At 38.6% G+C, this 17,589-nt stretch overlaps 1 protein-coding gene across 7 annotated transcripts in view; it reads left to right on the top strand.

Moving 5' to 3' along the window:
* The window catches only part of TIAM2 (TIAM Rac1 associated GEF 2), a 136,679-nt gene that overhangs the window by 34,923 nt on the left and 84,167 nt on the right, over nt 1-17,589 (top strand). For 5 of the 7 annotated variants that reach the window (XR_013170834.1, XM_077149330.1, XM_077149328.1 and 2 more), the window contains exons 6-12: nt 2,441-2,626; nt 3,283-3,429; nt 5,527-5,598; nt 13,495-13,629; nt 15,069-15,173; nt 15,416-15,494; nt 17,334-17,426. Coding sequence is in view for 6 of the 7 variants with exons in the window: in XM_077149330.1 (XP_077005445.1) it covers nt 2,441-2,626; nt 3,283-3,429; nt 5,527-5,598; nt 13,495-13,629; nt 15,069-15,173; nt 15,416-15,494; nt 17,334-17,426 (817 nt within the window). In the remaining variant the exon portion in view is untranslated. The remainder of the gene's footprint in view (nt 1-2,440; nt 2,627-3,282; nt 3,430-5,526; nt 5,599-13,494; nt 13,630-15,068; nt 15,174-15,415; nt 15,495-17,333; nt 17,427-17,589) is intronic. The other 2 variants (XM_077149332.1, XM_077149333.1) reach the window with 2 other exon arrangements.

Here is a 17,589-nt window from a genome sequence, read left to right on the forward strand (position 1 = left end):
TATTTTTATTTTATTTTAGTTACTGTATTTACTTATTTACATATTTATTTTTTAAATTGAAGAAGTTGTATGTTTATAGAAATATCATGCATAAAAATATAGAGTTCCCATGTACTACCCTATTATTCACACCTTGGATTAATGTAGTATAGTTGTTACAATTCATGAAAGAGCAATGTAATAATTGTACTGTGATCAAGAGTCTCTGGTTTACATTAGAGCTCAATGTGTTGTGCAGTCTTATGGTTTTTGCTTCTTTTTTTTTTAAATTTTGTACTGGTAACATATATACAACCTAAAATTTCTCTTTTTTCCCCCACATTCAAATGTATAATTCAGTGTTGTTAACTAAATTCTCAGTGTTGAACTAACCATCAGCACCATCCATTACCAAAACTTTTCTATGAACCCAAATACAACTTCAGTTATTTATTGAGGTTGCTGTATAATTTAAGCAACCTCATGACAAATGGATAGACACATCTGGAGTGGATGATTCTGGGCATCTTCATTCTTAAAAGCCAGCAGATCATTTTGATATTCATTCAGCGCTGACACTAGTGGGATATTACATCACTAATAAGAGTGTTCAGACTCTTAAGCAAGATTGAATTCAGTATGGAGATTGAAATCTTCTCAAATCACTCTATGGCTTTGGTGCTTTACTAGCAAACAATGATGAACTAATTTTTCATTTAGCTCTTGGAGCCATCATTTTTCTTTCATATAGAAAAGTTGTACAGTTCTCTTCCCAAAAAATAGATTACAGAGAATCTGGAGCAAGTCTGGAGAAATCCTAGGAAATGGAAATTCTTCCCTATGAGGAGATACCAAAGGGGATGGTTCTAGTTTGCTAGCTGCCAGAATGTGATATACCAGAAATGGAATAGCATTTAAAAAGTGGAATTTACTAAGTTGCAAGTTTACACTTCTAAGGCCCTGAAAATGTCCCAGTTAAAGCAAGTCTATAAAAATGTCCAAATTGAGGCACCAACAAGAGGTTACCTTCACTCAAGAAAGGCTCATGAAGTTCAGAGTTTTTCTCTCAACTGGAAAGGCACATGGCGAACATGGTGACATCTGCTAGCTTTCTGTCCAGGCTTCTTGTTTCATGAAGCTCCCCCAGGGTCATTTTCCTCCTTCATCTCCAAAGGTGCCTGGCTGTGTGGGCTCTGGTGGTTCTCGTGGATCTTGTCTCTTGTGGCTCTACCGCTTTTTCCAAAATGGTTCCCTCTTAAAGCAACCCCACCTTGAATGGGTGGAGACACATCTCCATGGAAACCATCAAATCAAACGTTGCCACCCACAATTGGGTGGGTCATATCTCCATGGGAACAATCAAAAAGCTCCCAGCCAGCAATGTTGGATCAGTATTAAAGGACATGCTTTTCTGGGGACACAAGAGATTCATACCAGCACAAGGATATATTGCTAAATGTTGGAAAACCTTCAAAATATAATCTATCCAGAATCAAGGATTAGCATGAAGAGTTTAGTGGAAAAGGTTAGGATCAGTATAGGCTCTAAACAGCATGAGAGAATTAAAGATATGTTTGTTGAAAACGTGATGATAGAATCCTCATATTGAATCCTTTCTTACAAGCCTTTGCTGCAAACCTTATCTCGCCTTTTGAGATTACTCACAAGACTGCTCGAAGTAACAGCTTTCAGGTCTGATACTCAGACCCTAGATTTGCAAGTCACCATTTAAATTAGCATGTCATAGCATGTTTTGACATTCTTGAAAGAAAGGAGAGTGGCCCCCAGAGTTTGAGTCTATTTCTTTAGCAATTAGTGACATCAGTTTTGAAGAAATACATAGGAAGTCCTGTTGTGTAAACAACTGTATGTGTTTTAATTTTATTCAGATGTACAGATGGTGGCTGTTTTTCAGTATACTTAAAATAGAAGTAAAAGCTATGTTTGTCTTTATTCTAGAAGTCCATTTGCTTCTTACTGTTTTGAGTCATTTACTCGGAATGAAGAGATATGTGAAGTCACTGCCTTTGTGTATACATTATTCATCATCTGTTAGTGTGTAATTAAATTAGTCCAGTTTAGGATCAAAGACTGTACATGTGGAGGGATATAAAATGAAGCTAAATGACTTAACAATTTTGCCTCCTAGAGGGGCTGTCTTAAGTCAGAATGATTTCAGGTGTCCACGTCCCCTAAACATCATGAAGTTTTGTCATGCCATTGCATTTAGGACTTCCAGCTTTTGTTTTTTGGCTGTCCTGATGAAATATGGCATCGGGTGACTGAATGTGTTTTGGCAAGAGAGCTTGAGAAAGGGTGAGCAGGGAAAGCAAACTTAAGCCATACAATTCTAGTCAGAACTAAATTTTCCTTGAAGTTTGTGAAAGGGATCACACTTTCAGTTTTGCCACATGAAAACTTCTTATGTTTTATTTAAATATCTCTGTTGTCCCTTAAACAGATCCAGCAATGGGAGCAGAATCTGGAGAAGTTTCACATGGATCTCTTCAGGATGCGCTGCTATCTGGCCAGCCTACAAGGAGGGGAGTTACCAAACCCCAAAAGTCTCCTGGCTGCGGCCAGCCGCCCCTCCAAGTTGGCACTTGGCAGATTGGGCGTCTTGTCGGTTTCTTCATTCCATGCTCTGGTAAGTTCCTTAAGAAGGCTATTTCAGACGTTCAGGGAGGACTGGGTATGTTCATCGTGACAGTCAGCTCTGCTGTGGACCCAGCTCTGTAACCAGTCATGGTTGCCCAGACACCAGGAGACGGGGGGCAGAGACCACCTGCCCTTAAGTCCTTGGTTTCAAAGCTGCTATTTCTGGCATCCGACTACTCGTGGATAATTATTAAATATTTGTACCTGCATCTGCCTTCCCGTCTGATCCACCTTGCACTGTCTGTAAGGTAAAATCCCTGAGGCATGTCAATAGCGGTGTGTAGAATTAGAGGGCTCGTTAAAGGTTGTTCTGTCTCAACTGCAGAGAGCCCCCTTGGGTTTTCTGCAGTTGCTCCTGTTTGGGTTGCACAGGCTCCTCCAGGGAGTCTGTGGATTATTTTGCCAACTTTGCTGCACACGATGCAGGGGCCTGAATGTCGTAATTAGATTTGTGTTATCCAGATAACAGATCTCTAGACAGCGGATGTGTTTCCGGTATTTCAAACATGCAGAAGCTTTTGGGGTTGGTCAGAATGCATTTATAGCAAAACAAAACACTAAAACCTTACTTGTTAGAGCAACTCTTAAATCTCTGTCACCCAAATAATGAGCTTTAAGGTTTTAAAAATTGTGTTTTATAATTAGATATGTTCTAGAGATGACTCTGCTCTCCGGAAAAGAACACTCTCACTTACCCAACAGGGGAGAAGTAAGAAGGGCATCTTTTCTTCATTAAAAGGGTTGGACACCCTGGCAAGGAAAGGGAAGGAAAAAAGACCTTCTATAACCCAGGTGAGTTCCTCAGAGTGGCAAGACAGCAGACCCAGAATGAGGTTCTTGAAAGTCCTGAGTTTCAACCTGCTGTGAATCATTTGTGTCCATCCCCATGTTAGAAATGAGACAGAAATTAGTTCAGAGAAATCCAGCCTTGGTATGAACTTTTGTGCTAAATGAAAGCATGCTGGTTGCTCAACTGCTTTTCAGCACTCCCAGGAGGTCTTAACGCCTTGCTCATGTCTGTTGCACGTAGGAACCCCAAAATAAGGATAATTAGACATGAATCTACACTTTTCATTGCTCTAGTATTTGTATTTATTTTTTTCCCCAAAGACCATAATCAGAATAACAGCTAAATGCGATCAATAGTAGCAGACATGTATTGTAATCTTTACAACTACCCTGAGAAATAGGCATTTGGTCTTTATATTTTACTAATGGGGAAACTGATAGTAATGAATTAACTTGGGAGGGTTAAGTCATTTACACCTGCTTCCCCAAATGTCGAAAATTGTGGCTTCTCGTTTCTCTTGAAGAGTGGTGACTATTTTAACGTTTTATCAAGTAAAAATTGGCTGAGCACTTATTGCTGAAATGTGGCCCAAAGACAGCAAATTGTTTTCAGAACCTATTGAATAGGCATAGCTGAAGTATTTCATAATGCCCATGAAATAGTATCTGATAATGAGTTCTAAGTTGCCGATTGATATATTTTAGGATTATTATTTTTTTCAAAGACTGTTAAGAAGGTGTTATCACTCGATCTGACAAGTGAATATAAGTGGATAGGGAGAATGTTTGATAATATAAATGAATAAAGAAACATCCAAGGGAGTTTTTGTTTATTTATTTATTTTTGTTTAACAAGTGTGCTGTTATTCTGAAGGGGCTTTTCAATGTCATGAGGGCCATGTTTTACAGAAGTTTACTTTCCAATTTTTGTGGAGATATTTACTTGATTGTTTTGTAAATTAGGTGACTGCAATGGCAGCATCAAGTTCTCTGACCTGTCCATACCCTGAAACAATGAAAGTGGTGGTTGGGGCAGGGGAGGGGACCGGTTGATTGATTGAAAAATAGCAAAAACACAGGGAACCCCAGTTCTGGGCCATTGTATTTTTGTATATGCGTATACACTGGAAAAAATATCTCATTTCAAAATAGTGGTTCCACATGTAATTTAATTGTAAAGAAAAATCACTTGTGGGTTATAAATGAGAACCTTCATTAGAAATTGTCGTCTACTATAAAGCACTGGCTAAGGCTGAGTCTGTGCTTTTTAAATTGAACTTCTATAAGTTTAAATAATTATCTTGAGGCCAATTCTGATCTTAATCAAAGTAGTTCTATGTAATTAAATAACTTGATAATTCACTTTATTTTCTTCTTTATAGACATCTAGCTAATTTTATGTGTGCCTAATATTTTTTTTCCAGCATATGTGGTAAATGTTCTCAAAATAAAATATCTTGATAAAGAAAAGAATTTAGTTGAATCATTTTTTTGCTTTAAAGAGATATAAGGACTAATTACAGTGTCAATATTTATATAACTGAATGGAGTTGACTTAGTAGATATCCCTTAATGTATGGATGACCTTTTTGTTTTAAAAAAAAAGTTTATTATTCTACTACAAAATCTAAAAGATTAAAGTGGGAAGAGGTGAAGGAAATTATTCTTAGTCCCTCCATCCAAACACAACCATTTTTAATATTAAGCTATATTCTTTTAAACATCTATTCTGTGCATATTAAAAATAGTCCTAAGCTTTATTTTGGTGGCTTTGCCAACTCAACCATGAGTTGAGTTCCAGTTCTTCACGAATGGGTGCTTCCTGGTTACAAGCAACATCCAGAAGATCCAAGAGGACTTGAATAAAATATGATACCATAGAAAAGTAAAATATATAAATGTTTGGGAAGGAAAAAAAACAACTTTTTCTTTAACGTTAAAACTTTAAGTGTACTGAAATAGTAAATAGGACAAAGTGTGATATGAAGATCTTATGACTTTTGTAGAACTTCACTTGTGAAATACTGAAGAAGGTTGATTAGCTGTCAGATGATCATTGCAGAATCATTTCATTAGTCTGTTTTTCCCCCTGTCTATCAGATATTTGATTCAAGTGGCAGCCATGGATTTTCTGGAACTCAGCTACCTCAAAACTCCAATAACTCCAGTGAGGTAAATTTGACCGCAGATAACAACCATCTTGTTTTACGTTAATGACACAAATGCTAAATTTATTGGGGAATGCTTCAGAATCTTTACATGAATCTGTTGAAAATAAATTTAGAATTAAAATGGTTCCTATTTGGTAAATGAGAGATTCTCTGCCAAAAAGTTTTGGAGCTACCGAAGCTCATGATAACTCCATTTTAAGATTAGGGACATGGCCAGCCTAAAGTTATAATAGCATCTTTCATTGATATTTAACTGGTCATCAGCAGCACTTACCCTCATTTGAGAATTTAGTGAGTCCAAAATTGCATTTCCTTTTCCAGCACAGGGATCGTCACAAAGATAGTACATTCTAGGCTGTGTATCACCAAATTTAGTATCTCCAGGTATCCTCCATGGAGCAGAGAACAGAGCGTTCCCTTTTGTCACCAGATTTGCCCCTGGCCAAACAGACCCTCAGAACTATTTCTAAATGAAATTCGGGAATAGGTGAAGATTGTTTGGATATGCTTATGCCTCTTCTTTTTGTGTCTTTCTTAAACCCACACCTTCTGCCCTAAGCTATGTTTCAAGTTATTGATTTAAGCTCTCTTCCACCAAATCATTTTATCTTGGGTTTCACTTCCAGTAAACCTTCCTCTAAGTTATTTGTGGAGGTTGAAATCTGATTTTGAACAAACTGCATATGCTTTTGGAGAAACAGGCAGAGTTGTTTCATAAATTAATTAGGATGGTTCAAATGAGTTCCTAGGGAATTGGGAATTTAATTTGAAAGACCTAGAGAATGGTGGAGTGTTAGACACTGTGAGAGGTCCTGGGGGTGGTGAATGAGGAACTTTCCAGTGACCCGAAGATAAACAACCCACACAACCACCTCAAGTATGCCCAGAGTACTCTCTCAGGACTGGTTGGTCTGCCATGGTTAATGTTGAGTCTGCTCCCAGCTGGCAGCTCTGTCCCAGATGTCCTGTTTCCTTAAGGATGAACTCAGAATGGGTTGAGGAATCCCTCTCTCAAAATCCTGATCCTGTCACCTCCCCTCCCCAAGGGATAAAGAGGCTATGGAAGTGAAAGTTATGCGAAGGAGTGGCGTATGCCAGGAGCCCCTGTAACCAGAGCTGCTCCTTTAACTGGGGCTCTCCTTTTGACCACATTTGACCAATTAGGAATCCCAACCTTCCATTTAATAAATTATTATCATCATTACTTTTTTGGGGGAGGTGCATGGTCCAGGAATCAAATCCGGTCTCCCGCATGGAAGGCGAGCCTTCTACCACTGAACAACCCATTTAATAAATTATACCATCAAAATGGTAGGCTTTCCATAATAAATTATTTCCATCCTCTGCCCTTTATTTCTATACACGGTCAAAGCCACTTTCAAAATCCAGATAAAAACATATGTTCCTCGAGGGATTTTAATTGATTTTTTTTTTTATTGGATTCCTATTAGTGTATATTGCCTCATACTGTTGGTCATCTTTTTTGGTCTATATGTTATGCTCTGAGGCTAGCTTGTAATTGAGAACTTTGCTCTGTATAGTTTATGTGCATCTTATGATTATGTATGTATTCCAAATCTATGGCATATTGCCAAGTACATAGTAATTGCTGAATATATTTGCCTGTTACTTAATTTGTCTATCACAGACATAGTCCTTTAAAGCTTGGGGAGAACTCTGCAATAAAAGCCCCCAATTTTAAGTCTGGATATTTCCCAACACTAAGTAACAATTTAGATTTCTTACTTTGAAAGTTAAGGCATTATATCATGGAATTGCTTTCTATAACAGAACTTATGTTGGACTTTGAAAATAAATTTGCTAAAACAGCCATTCACAGTGAAAATTAAGCTTAGCGCTTTTTAAATCGGGGTCAAATTACCAAATGATCTTGAGATTTAATGGAAAGTTCCATCAGCAGTATAAGGGGTGACCCATATAGCATCTTTTTTTTTTTAAAGCAAATGTATCTGAACATTTATCCCTGTTTATTTGAACCAAGCATTACTGCTGATGTGGGGATACTGAAAACATTTCTTTGATTTATAGGACTATTTTAATGGTAGCATTATCATTTCTCTACTGCTTAGACAAATAAGTTCAGATCAAATTACAGATAGAACTAAGGGTATAATTTAGTTTTTCAAATCTTTGGAACTTACAGTGCTACCTGTAGCTGGTTGAATTATTACTATTATATTTTACCAGCATTCCTTTGCTAATCATTCTTGGATAATGGTTTGGTTTACACAAGCCATCTATTTTTATACAGCAAGTATATTATGTCCATTTGAGTAGCACAGAGAGACAGTCATTCCTGGTAGGAGGGAGGGGTCTGGTGCATTTTTAAATATTCCACTTTAATTGGCGCATCATGTAACCGTCCAGCCATGAGTCACCCCAATTCTGAAATTTGTTAAGGTTGGAATGAAGCCAGTCTTATTTGAGCATTTTTTAAGGACACTTTGGCTAACCAAAAATGAAAGCTTTTCATAACGTACTTCTTGATGAGTAATAATGAGTCTGTGCAGCATTGGAAGGGAGGTGTTTGTTATGGAGATTGGACAACAAATCCCCCGCTGAGGCCCAGGACAGCTACCCCAGAAGCTTCATTGCAGAGGTTGTGGGCAGCCCTTTGGCTTCTGTCCTGGAAAACCAGCTCGGGGCGTCCCAACTTTTTGTGGCAGCCAGTGAATGAAGCGTTGTCGCATTAGTCATTAGCTCCAAACTGGGGAGAAAATACCCTAATATTGGTTTCTTAAGTGGAAAATGTGAATGAAACAATTTACTCTTGACCATGGACAGTAGCCTGTTAAAATAGAACATTTGTAAGGAAAGCTGCATAACCAATCCATACATATACATATGCGCGCGCACACACACACACACACACACACACACACACACACACACACAGAGACAGGTCTTTGTTTTCCTCTCATAACAAGTGATGCTTGGACATCTGCCCAAGAAGGAAATAAACACTTTCTCCTCTATAACATTTTACTGTCGTTAAGGAAATCAAGAGCCATGTAAATCCTTTATGTCTTCTCCTCATCTCCCTTGCTAATAGACTTTCTTTTTACAAGCAACTGTGGGGGTGTGGGCCCGTTTGTGACAGCCAGGTTGTGGTGTTGCTGCTTCCTTGCCTGCACTGATCCAAGTAGTAATTATAAGCCATTTGATCCAGAAGCATCTGCTGCGAGAACATGCGCTGTTTCAATTTTCTCCCCTTGTGGCACACTGAGCATGAGTAATTTGACATGTGGCTTCAAGATCATTCACGTAATAATAATGATGAGGGCTTCTGTGTATGTTGCCTTACAAAGGGAGCTAAAGTGATTAGCAAGTGCCAGCTAGTTTATCCTTGTGGTAACAGCTATCACTGCAATTCAGGGACTTTGTCCCTGCTTTGTGGCCACGAGGTGATCTGAATCTCGACAGCCCCCCACAGCTCGCCAGGAGTTTGGAACATGCCAAGAGGGATGATTGTCATGCAGCAGTTTACAGTGGCCAGCTATCACCAGGTTATGATGGTTATGCCTAGTACAATATAATGCTGCAATGCAGGCTGGGCGACAAAAAAGTTCTCTTACATTACTACTGCCCTTTACAGTTTAGGTACTTCAAATGCCATTCCTCATATCAGTCCCTTAACCATCCTGTGAGGTGTTTGCAATGCCTTATAAAGGTGAAGAAACTGAAGTTCAGAGACATAAGACAACTGTTAGGGCTGGGATTTGACCCAAACTGTCTTCCTATTATGTGAATATCATCTCAGGTCATATTCTCCAGGAAGATGAAACTGGCTAGTTGGAAACTGGTTTTATTTCCAGGGGGAGGTGAAGTAGGAGTAGGGTAAATATGCAGCCATCTTGGCAGTGTAGCCAGTCGTGAAATTCTCAGTGAGTGGTTCAAAGGTTCAAAGATTAATTTAATCTAGCACCTTTGAAAAGGATATGCTGGGAAAAAGAATTCTCCAGATGGAGTAACCTTTTGTGCTTATTTTCAAGATTCTCCACTACTTTTCTGAAAAGAATGTTTTGAAGAGAATATTTATCTAGCTTGTTAAAAATAAATCCTCCTTCTTGAGAAATAGCATCAACGGGAATCAATCCAGTTTTCTCGCCATATGGGGACAAGCATACAACAACTTAGGAGCTCTTTTCTTTGTCTAGTTTTAATTAATTAATGATTCTATGTTCTTGGCGCTTCATTTGAATAACCAGATTTTGCCTTTCTTTAGCAGACATTCCTGTTTTACCCATAGAGAAATATTGCATGGGACTTTTCCTCAAGGGATCTCTTGAGAGGGTCTGACTCTTTCATGGGCTGTGATAGGTGTCTTCTCTTCTATCATTCTCTCATTCACTAACTCTTAGGTCAACTAAGTCTAGACTCAGAAAATGATTCCTGTATGCGGTTGTTGGCATGAAAGCACAAAAGCTTGTTTCCTTGAAAATAATGTGAATATGTCTTTTGTCCTTCCTCTCCTCTCTCAGTTCACCTATACACTTTTTCTCTTGTCCAGGACCTCCTCCCCTTTGATAATCCCCTGGTAGATTCTCCTCTGAAAGCTTTCTCATTTTAGGGAGTGTTAAGAACGTGAAGCTTGTATAAGCAGATTTGAATTAGGTACTAAAAATGGACACCTTTTACCTTTCAAGCCTGTATGTGGATTTCTGTGAGTTTCTGGTTCCATTGGATTCAGGACCCATACTTTGGGTGTCTCCTGAGTGCTGAATGCTGTGTGTTAAGAGCTTCCATTCATTTTGTCACTACAGGAGGTCAGGCGGAGCAACCTAATAATGATTGTCAAGTGAGGTGGGGTTTGCTAAGTGCAACAAGAGGAACCATAAAAGACAAAATGGGGTAGCATTTGAAATGATATTGAAAGGTGTAGGTGATTTCTGCACAAAAGCTGTGGGTAGGGTTAACCAGACAGAGGACATTGAAAATGAGCAAAGGCCTGGAGGCAGGAGAGGGTTATTTGTGTGTGTGTGCGTGCGCATGTGTGTAAGTAAGAGTTCCCCAGGGAAACAGAACCAACGAGCTTGATATATAGACATTATGAGGTTTTTTATAGGAATTGATTCACTTGACTCTGGGTATGGGCAAGTCCAAATGCTGGAGGGCCGGTGCAAGTAGGAATTCTGATGAAGTTTTGATGAGCTCCCCAAGAGAAGATGGCTGGCTGAAATAGAGAAATTCTTCCTTCTTTCTGACTGTTGAAATTGTCAGTTCTCCCTTTAAGGACTTCAAATGATTAGATGAGATTTCCCTCATTGCTGAAGGCAATCTCCTGTGGTGATTATGGATATGATCAGCTGTAGATGAGATCAACTGACTAATGATTTACACCCATGAAATACCCTTGCAGTAGCAATCAGGCCAGTGCTTGCTTGACCAAACCACTGGACACCATAACCTGGCCAAGGTGATACATGAACTTAACCATCACAGGGGATATCAAGTGAACCATTTTGTTAAATTGGAATAGAGTATGTATAGTAGAATGGTCAGGGAAACTGAAGGAAGCTGGGTCAAGTCCATGTTGTAGGGAGGTAACTTTCTATGTAGTAAAATCATCGTGAGCGCAGGCTGGGGCCAGAGTTTAGGGTACACATTCCTGCAGTGGTACCACAGTTTTGGTTGTGGCCTGTGGCAAGTTTCTAAACTTTCCCGAGCCTCATTTTTTTTTTAATGCAATTTTATTGGGATATTTTCACACACAATACAAATCATCTGAAACACACAATCATTTCTGAACCTCATATTTTGGTCCCATTAAATAATGGGATGCTTCTACCTCAGAGAGTTATTATGAGAGAGCTAAAATAAGCCAAGACCTTCTTCCATTTGCCCTCTATAATACTGTCTGTTAGGCGAGTACAGTTATGGGAGCAAAAAAAGCAGCTAAGACAAAGTTGTGAATCTGTGTTTCTTATGTCCCACCCCACCTACTCACCGTCAGTCACCTGTTTTTTGTATTGTGCCCTAGAAGTGCAGGATGAAATTCTTTCCCTCCGTCATTGCTCCCTCTTGGCCTTACTTTTGCTGTGGCTTCTTGCTCCACAGCGACCTCTGCTGGACCTCTGCCTCAGTCTTGACTGAATTTGTTCTGAGAGTTGGGGCTGTGCCTTGAAAGCAGAATCTCCTGCCTCTGGCCCCACACACCTGGTTGAGATCACCACTAAGATAAGCAGAATCACCTGGGATGGGAGGTGGAACCCAAAATGAAAACTTGGTCCCTGTGGGGTAGGACCCTACAGGAGAGAGGGCAGTCCATGATGGTTCTTTGGCTCCAGGCTCCTTCTGTCTCCTTCCTTTAAGGAATATTCATTCTGAAAAAATGTGTTCAAAGTGATAGATCCGTGATCCAGAAATGTCATTTCAGAGTTGAGCCCCACATTTTAAACAAGATGACGCAGAAAGATTGATTTTTCTGCCTAAATCTTTCTCTGCCTAACTATGCTTTTAAAAGTTTCTTTAATATATCTATTCTAGTTTTTAAACCCCATCTAGGAAGATCTAGTTTTAGTGTTTTTTTTTTTCTTTTCTGTGCTGTATGGTGGGTTCACACTTCATTATATTTTCCAAGTGAGTATTCCGTTATTGCAGCACCATTTGTTGAATTTTTTGTTTGTTTGTTTTGCTTTTTTGGGAAGTGCATGGGCCAGGAATCGAACCTGGGTCTCCTACATGGCAGGCAAGAAAGAGTTCTACCACTGAACTACCATGCACCCGCTCTGCTTTAAACAATGCATGAAATTCAAAGAAAAATCACTCATCCATGATAACTTTAATGTATCATGAATGGGGTATAATAATGTAAGAGTTTTGAATTTGTAATGTTTTCTGGTTTGTAAGAGGTTTCTAATATCTCTTCCCTTTTGCTCACAAAAACTTTATTTGCTAATTAATATATTTAAGGAATTACTTTGATAATGTTCTCTTTTACAGATCAGGAGCTGGTTAAGTGGTAGAGTTTGTGACTTGAGCATCAGGTCTTGTGATTTCAAATACCAAATCTTTTCTTTACTACCAGGCTGGTGCTAGAATCTACCAGAGGAAAACATTTCAGAGTTGCTTAATAAATATTATATATTTTGGCCATAAATTATAGGAGTACATATTAGCATGGGTCATAGAATTCCTGTGATGATGAAATTTAGAATAGTTCTTTGGGAAAGGGTGGTTTTAAAAGAGTGTCTAAATGTGAAGTAGTTTAGGAGGATAGAGAAACGATCTCCCCAGGTTTAAGATTGGTTTTAAGAACAAGTATGGGGTGGGCCACGGTGGCGCAGTGCCAGAGTTCTCGCCTGCCAAGCCGGAGACCCAGGTTCGATTTCTGGTGCCTGCCCGTGCAAAAAAAAGAACAAGTATGGGTGACAGTGAGGTGAATTGTGCTTGGGATAAAAGTGAAGTTCAATTGAGGTTAGGATGCAGGTGCTTGTCAGTGGCCGTGGACCATGGATAAGGGTATGTCTTAGATTTTTCTGAGCAATTGGGAAGGGATTGTGGCTTAGGTGTGGATTTCACAGGGTCCCTTCTCAACCTAAAATTCTCGAACAGTAATGGTGGATCAAAAGCAGGTCCTTCATCAATGGCAATGTTCTACTGTGCTCTAAGAGCACAGAGGCATAGTGGGTGGAATGCAGGCTAAGAGTCAGCAGACTTCCACCCAGCCTCCCTGTGCCTCAGTTTCATCTGCATCAAATGAGTGCAGAAAGCACTGGACATGTCTGCCCATGGGGCTGTGAGCTGCCAGATGTGTGAGGAGTAGGAATGGGGTTGCTATATAATATGGCATAAATTAAGGACAAGTTTTTCCAGCAGGTTCTCTCATTTATTCATAAAATCCATCAGCATTTTCTTTTGGTGATGGATTTTTCAGGTTGATGATCTTCTGCATCTCTACAGCTCATCAGCGGAAATTCAGAGTTACATTCATTTTCAGGATAACCAAGGAGTTACTGTTATGGTCAAGCCAGAACACAGGGTAGAAGATATTTTGTCATTGGCATGCAAGGTAATGGATTTTGCTGCAGAAAGATACTTTTTGAATAGAAATAATCATTCATGTTGATCTCCTATGCCTTTTGTGCTTTCTACACTCGGGGACGTATTAACCAATTTGATAATTAACATGTTTATAAATTAGCATTCTGTGCTACAGTCTCTTAGGTCATGACCCTTTGCCTTCATGAAGAACCTGAACCAGCTAAGCTCCTGAAATTCTTTATATGCCTTTATGTCTAGAATAATTACGAAGTCTATTGCTATTTAGGTAATTCAGAGGTCATGCTCTAGAAGAAAGTGGCATAAACTTTGAAGTAGTTTGATTCAGTCCTAAATAGTTTTACCAAGTTTCTCTAGACTAAACAAATAGTAATAACATGATACCAGTCACAGTTGCTTTGTGGAGATCAATGTGTGAGTGTTCATGCGTGCATGCTTTATTCACATTGGCTTTTATTCCATTCTGAGAAGGAAGGTTCTGGTAAGTCTTAAAGAGATCCTGCTGAGATAGATGAAATATGTTCAGCAACAGCAGAGCAGAAGGTTTTAGGACCACCAGATGGCACAGTAGAGCTGAAATTTTTTTAAGTTTTCAGAGAACATGCCATCAAAGATGAAATGATGAAAAAAGGCATGTAGAGTTTGACAGCATTTTACCGTGTACATTTAATAAATGTGGAAAGTGTTCATTTTAGTCTTTTTTCACTTTGACTTGAAGCCTTTTTTCACTTTTGACTTGAAGAATCTATGTAGCTTAGATTCTTACAAACTTAATAACCTTTTACTTCATGATGAGAAGCTTTTATTCAGACAACCATGACATTGTTCTATACTAGTGGTATCAGATACTAAAATGATAAATTTTGTAAGTGGTAGAGGGTGTTGGAAGTGGTGAGTCAATTAAGCTTAAAGCATTAGCCTGAGTAATTTCTCACTGTTGAAAATGTATATAAAGAAAGAGATAGAGAGAATATGAGTGTTGTGTGCATGTTCGTATGTGTATATAATTTTCCTCTTGAAAGCTTTTTTGGGGTAGAAAATTCCTAATTCTGAAGTCTGTACCATAGGAGAGTGTTCAGATTTTACAGACTTCTCTAGTAATGGGAAACAACTGAAGTAAATATATATAAAAAGATATCATGCCACCTGTTGAGATAGTAAGACATATTCTGCTATCAGATGTATTCAACCATAATCCTTGAAAATGCATCCTTGCCTTTAGTGAGAAGCAGTATCATTTAGAGAAAGTCTTCTTAAAAATAGCTATTCGTCCCTGCTTTTCTTTTCTGCACATTTGCATTTGAGCTCTTTCCTAGGGTTAAAATCAACAAACTAGATAACAGTATTTGTTTAGAAATTTCTACTTCTGTTTTTCACGAGCCTGCTGAGCAATGGTGAATTTGGAAAGAACATTTAAGATCTGAATAACTTTCTTTTTTTTTTGTATAGATGAGGCAGTTGGAACCCAGCCACTATGGCCTACAACTTCGAAAATTTGTCAATGAAAACTTTGAATACTCTATTCCTGCACCATACGAATATATGCAAGACCAGGCAAGTGGGCATTGCCCTTAGAAGGGAAATTTGTTCCACATCCTGTGCCTTTTGATTAAAGAAAGAAGTGTCATTTGGGGGGAAATTCTGTTTAAATTTGGCATCCAGTTTGGAAACAGTCTCTATAATAAAGTGTAGCTTATTAACAGTTTTCCTGCTCTGTTATGGAGAAAGTATCAGAATACTTTTCAAAGATAGAACATCAAATCCTGTGACATTTGTGTTGTTCTCACCTTTTGTAGGTTTATGATGAAATAGAAGTCTTTCCACTCAGTGTTTATGATGTTCAGCTTACTAAGACTGGAAATGTGTCTGACTTTGGTAAGCGGAAGGAAAACCCTTAACAGATGACTGTCTCACTCAACCTTGCCTGTTTATTCCCAGAATCTTTGCACCTAACTTTACTTTATGCTCACATTTTCAAAAAATGCAGCAATAGCACTGAACATCCTTTCTCTTCATCTCTATTTATTTTTGTTAGTAGGCTAAAAGGGTATGTGTTACTATTTGGGAAAATTGCCAAGTAATTAAAAGGCGTGAATATAAAAATTGATGAGAAATTTGAGATGATGGTATTAGCACTTACAGTGAATTTGCTGTGCCAGGTGCTGTTCTCATAACTCATGATTTGTATGTCAGTTCTTTTCATCTCCACTGACTTTGCTTATAGTTTGCTTTTGTCCACCTGTAGTTCTACCCTTCACCACCTCTCTCCACCGAGCCCTCCTCTCTGCTCATATCAGTTCAACCAATCTTTCAAGTTAACTTTCTTGAGAAGGCCTAATCTGAGTGCTTCAGATTCACTTATCTCTTCCTCCTCTGAGTTTAACAATAACAGGCCAAAATTACCCAAAATCACTTCATAGTTTTTAATTCTTGCATCTCTGTTTGTCCATATTTAAACTCAGCTCTAAGCTGTTTAAGGACTGTACTCATGTCTTAAAGTTCATTCATATAAACAATATCTTTTATTGTTTCTTATCGTATGAATTCAGTTAGATAATGATTAATAAATACCTCCAGAGAAGGAACTTTTGTGTTATAAAGTGTGCTGATACAACATAATTAATTTCCTTAAAATAATTCTAGTTGATCAAATGCTAGTCATTATTTACAACATGTCAAAGTTTCCTTTTTATAATTTATTCTTTGTTTCTTAATATACATAATGTTCTCAAACAAATAACATGTTAATTTTTCCTTTGAAACCTGTTTAGCATTTGGTTTGTATTTTTGTTGGCCTTAACTTCGATTTGTGTGGTCTTCATTTGTGTGTTGACTTCTCTGTATCTGAGTGATGAATGACTGAATGATGATAGTTGGAAAACTCTTTTGCATTAGGCACAGAGGCAACATATATATTTCTTCTTTTTTTGTGAAAAATATCATATATACAAAAGCAATACATTTCAAAGCACATCACAACAATTAGTTGTAGAACTGATTGTAGAGTTTTGTATGGATTACAGTTCCACTATTTTAGGCTTTTACTTCTAGCTGCTCTAAGATACTGGAGACTAAAAGAAATGTCAATAAAATGATTCCGCAATCATACTTGTTTGATTCTCTAAATCCACCATTACCTTTGATCTTTCTCCCATTCTTTAGGGGCATTTGGGCTATGGCCATTCTAACTTTTTCATGTTGGAAGGGGCTGTTGATAATATGGGATAGGAGGATGGAAGTAGCCTATGTTCTGGAGAGGCTGGCCGCTCGGCATTTCAGAACTTATCTGGCCCACGGACCCATCTGGAGGTTGTAGGTTTCTGGAAAGTTACCCTAGTGCATGGAACCTTTGTAGAATCTTATATATTGCCCTAGGTGTTCTTTAGGATTGGCAGGAATGGTTTTGGTTGGGGTTTGGCAAGTTGTGATAAGTAGCAATGGCTAAGTGAAGCCTGCATAAGAGTGACCTCCAGAGTAGCCTCTTGACTCCATTTGAGTTTGTGAATGCCTGTTTCTTAAACCTTCAAATCTGACATGCTCCTCTTCTACTGTCCCTGCTGCATATGTGTACATATGTGTACACAATTTAGACTTTCTCAGCACACCATACTCATGAGAATAGAGGCTCAGGGAAATGTGGCTGATGGGAGTGGAGAAATTAATCACTGTGGTGAATTTAGACTTTATCTTTCCCCCTTTTATTTTCATTCCTAGGATTTGCAGTTACAGCCCAGGTAGATGAGCATCAGCATCTCAGCCGAATATTTATAAGCGACGTTCTCCTGGACAGCTTGGCGTATGGGGAAGGTCTGTGTGGCCCAGAGAGGGCCACTGCTCTTGTCTCATTGGAAACTTTGGAATGCAGTCTTGCTAGTGAAGTTTTCTTACGGTTTTGCCAGAGAACTGTTTCTCGTAGAATTCTAAAAAAAGAAAACTTAATAGTCTGAGAATGCATAAGTACGTGTACACA

Source organism: Tamandua tetradactyla, chromosome 2 (genome assembly GCF_023851605.1).
Source record: "Tamandua tetradactyla isolate mTamTet1 chromosome 2, mTamTet1.pri, whole genome shotgun sequence".
NCBI classification, from domain to species: Eukaryota; Metazoa; Chordata; class Mammalia; order Pilosa; family Myrmecophagidae; genus Tamandua; species Tamandua tetradactyla.